Source organism: Sinocyclocheilus rhinocerous, unplaced genomic scaffold (assembly GCF_001515625.1).
Source record: "Sinocyclocheilus rhinocerous isolate Xijiao unplaced genomic scaffold, SAMN03320098_v1.1 scaffold24, whole genome shotgun sequence".
In the NCBI taxonomy this organism is placed as follows: domain Eukaryota; kingdom Metazoa; phylum Chordata; class Actinopteri; order Cypriniformes; family Cyprinidae; genus Sinocyclocheilus; species Sinocyclocheilus rhinocerous.
The window spans coordinates 468,047-472,257 of record NW_015647124.1 but is presented as its reverse complement, the minus strand read 5'-3'; the positions used below and the strand labels follow the sequence as shown (position 1 = coordinate 472,257).

Below are 4,211 nucleotides of genomic sequence, written 5' to 3'. Positions count from 1 at the left end.
ACCCCTTTAAAGTTCTTTTTTGACCCCTATAGGAGTTTTTTTTTTTTACTTACTTCCATAATATTTGAGGGAGAGGGGCACAACAATAAAATCCTGCTTAGGGCACCCATTTGGCCAGCAGTGGCCCTGAATACTCCATCTGGATATACATGAGAACCATGAGGTCTTATTTAAAACAAGAATTAATTAAGACCCCTATAGTAGTTTTTTTTTTTTTTTTACTTCCATAATATTTGAGGGAGAGGGGCACAACAATAAAATCCTGCTTAGGGCACCCATTTGGCCAGCAGTGGCCCTGAATACTCCATCTGGATATACATGAGAACCATGAGGTCTTATTTAAAACAAGATATAATTAATTAAAACTCACATTAAACAATCAATTAAAACCACTAAGCTGACAGACTGACTGGACGCAACTAATCTTTTGGATTTTATCACCAGGTTTGCGTACTTAGAACATTAAATGAGAAAAAAATAAATCAATATCCATAGCTGTCTAATCTGGTTAATCATGAATGCTTTTCTCAAATAATGATTTTCATTAATCAACTCCACATGGAAAAGATGGACAAGCAGCCGCCCATCCCCCCATGCTAACGGAACACAAGATGACAGGAAGTCATTTACGATTATATTTTTATTACATTGAGATGCTCACACTGAGATGGCATGCTGGAAAGGAGGCGTTTTATTCACTCCAAAATAAAAAGCAAAAACACTCTGAACAAGCTTTTAAGCCACATAAAATGTCCCAGGGTCAAAAGCAGACCCATACAGAATGCTCTTTATTTTGGATAATTTGACTGATGTGTTCAGAAACCAAGTCTAGAATTCCTTTAAACACATTTGACGGTTTAAATCCGTAAAAAGGGTAAAAAAAAAAAGAGTACATATTACAGAAATAATATACTTAAAATAACATACTTAAGTGTAAATTGAATTTAATGTTTTTGGATGCTTAATTGTATGTTATGTACAATTAATTAAAAAATGTATTATAGTTTAAATTTATCTTAAATGCAATTAGTTGAATTAAGAGTGATTTTTAGACCCACTTTTGTAGGACTTAAGTACATCTCTAAATGTAATTTCATAATTCTATTGCTTTTGAAACATGGTAAAAGTGTACTGCTGAATGTACTGGCAAGCATTTATAATAAACTAAAATATACTTTTGTATTTTACAAATTACACATTTGTAATGATGAAGTAACAATTTTGTACATTTAAAACATTAATTTGCTTTTGTTTTTAATTTGTATTAACTAAATGTAATAACAAACACTACAGTTAAAAGTAATTTACATGTGCTTTAGCGCGATAGTCAACACAAAAAACCTTTTATTTTTTTATTTAAGCTTTTATTTTGACATTATTACAAAGTGCACTTTTTTAAAAGTATACTTAAAGGCAGAGTAAGTGATTTTTCAAAAACACTTTAGAAAACTGATTCGGGCCGAATCGCAAAACAAACTTGTAGCCAATCAGCAATAAGGGGCGTGTCTACTCGTGATGTGGAGGAGAGCGCGTTCAGTGCATTGGACGGACATTAGCCGAGCCGAGCGACAGAAAGATAGAGATGGCGGATAAAAAACAAAAGAGGAAAACGTCTGCGGAACGATAAGGCAAGAAGTAGGACCCGTGTAAATATCGGATCAGCTTTCCAGCGCTGGAGAGAACTCAAGGAGCGGAGGCCTGCGATCGGACGCCGAGGTTGCTTTGTTTCTTCTCAATAGGTGAGTAACACCGTGTCTACAACAGCTAAAGTCTGCCTACACTGGACGCGATCAAACGACCGTTGAAAACCATTTGAAATTTGTGTCAGCACGTCATAAATAGAACCCGGCAGCAGTTTTCTGTCGGGGATTTGTTGCGCCGCGCCGCTCACGTTTTTAGATACGGTGTAACATTGGTTTTGCTTTGTTTCACAGAACTAATTCGTTGCCTGGGTTGCGTACGTATATGTGGGGCGGAGCTATCAAAATAGGGGCAAGACCCTTTTGGGGTAGGGGCGTGTTTGTTTTGGTGATTTCAAATATCAACATTGGCTACCAGAAATCCCTTACTCTGCCTTTAAGTGTGTTAAGAAACATAGTAATTGAAGTGTACTTTAAGTACACTTAAGTGGCCTTTTATTTAATTAATATTTTATTACCTGCAAATACATTGTTTTTTTTTATATTCTAAGTAGTACACATGCAATACAGTTAAGCGCACTTCTTTTTCACAAGGGATGAGATGAAGTACCCATCATTTTTAAAGCATTCACTGGATTTTATTCACTGGATTATCCAAAATAGGGATTACCATGGTTCTTCACTATATAAACAATTTTTCCCATTGCATTTACAGGAAAAAAAACAACAACAAAAAACTATATTGTCAATTATACCTTCATAATATGACATTACTCAATCAGTAATTCTTGGCCTGGCTAAGTCCAGGTCTTACAACTCACCCTTTCCCCGCTTCCATGTAGCGTATTGTTAATGCACTTAGCTATATTGGGGTTTCAGGTCCAGAGTGCACTACCCACCTCTTGAGTCTCATTAACATTCATAAAGGATTAGCTCTGATCTAGGGTGATGTCATCACATTAAACGCCTTGGATCTTGGCGGTTTGAAGGGTGGAATGATTACCTTATTCTTCCTGGCTTTTTCTAGTTTGCGCTAATGAAAACAGCCCTTTGATTACCTATCTACGCTTCTTGATTCTGTCTAATGAGAATGTACCGAAATGATTTCCCCATCACTTTAAACCAGCGCCAGATGTATTCAAATGTGATTTCAGCTGAACACATTTTGAACAGAGAGGATTTAAATCACGCACACCTCCCTCTTCCTGCTCTCGCTTGCTCTCTGATGACACACGACAACAGGAAGTGCACTCCTTCAAACAAAACCTTCTCTCTCACTGAGCTTTTGATAACTTGCAGCTGACAGCCACCTAAAAAAAACACAGTCTAGGAGTCTGCGGGCTGTCATTAGCCAGTGCTTGATGTCTTACAAACTATAATTTATTACAATAAAATAATATCCAGCTCATAAAAGACCAGTGTGACATTTCCTACAATCTTGTCTTTTTTTTCACTGAGGTTTCTGAGGAGAGAATAAACCATAGTCTGGTTGAAGTATACGCTTGTAGTGTATGTATGAGAACTGCCAGTGACGGTTTAATTGCATGCACTTTCTGCATGGTTTTAGCACCTTATTCACTAAATAAATTATGCAAATCTGGTTAGTGCTCACCGCCTTCATTTCCTTCAATGATGGAGTAGACAATGGTCTGGTTTATGGCAGCCGCCAAGATGACTCCTGCGACCATTCCCACGGGGGCGTTTTCGCTGACCGGAGAGAACCTGCACATACACGGTGCACTGCATTAATGATGAATCACAAATCACACACACAATAAAACGGTGGTTCTGCTGGGTCACACTGCAAATATGCACCACTGCGTTAGAACTTTACTGGGCATGTAAAAGTAAAATGGAGCAAAAGTAAAATATGACAAAAACTAAAATATAATATTCAGTACAGTTCCATTTTATTGATCAAATGTGACAGTAAGGACTTTTATAATGTTACAAAAGATTTCTATTTCAAATAATCCACAAATATACTAAGCAGAACAACTGTTTTTTAACACTGATAATAATAACTGTTATTACTGTTTTTTGTTACACAGCAATAAAGGATGCATATCACTCTGTCCCACGAGCAGCTTTGGGGCTCTCTGATCACTGTTTGGTTCATCTAATACCGACCTACAGGCAGAAACTGAAATCAGCTAAACCTGTATTAAGGACTGTAAAAAGATGGACTAATGAAGCAGAGCAGGATTTACAAGCTTGTTTTGACCTCACTGATTGGAGCATCTTTGAAGCTGCAGCCACCGATCTGGACGAGCTCACAGAGACTGTAACATCTTATATCAGTTTCTGTGAAGACATGTGCATTCCTACCAGGACTCATTTAACCTACAACAACGACAAACCATGGTTCACTGCAAAACTCAGACAGCTCCGTCAGGCCAAAGAAGAAGCTCACAGGAAGGGGAATAATGTCTTGTATAAACAGGCTAAATACACACTGGAAAAGGAGATCAGAGTGGCAAAGAGGAATTATTCTGAAAAAATAAGGACTCAGTTCACTTCCAGCGACTCGGCATCACTGCGGAAAAGTCTAAAAGAAACCACCAATAACAA

General features: G+C 37.5%; 1 protein-coding gene across 1 annotated transcript in view; it reads right to left on the bottom strand.

Moving 5' to 3' along the window:
- pcdh15b (protocadherin-related 15b) overlaps window positions 1-4,211 on the bottom strand; it is a 215,654-nt gene that overhangs the window by 34,534 nt on the left and 176,909 nt on the right. Inside the window, exon 25 of the mRNA XM_016513238.1 lies at window positions 3,253-3,362. Coding sequence (XP_016368724.1) covers window positions 3,253-3,362 — 110 coding nt within the window. The remainder of the gene's footprint in view (window positions 1-3,252; window positions 3,363-4,211) is intronic.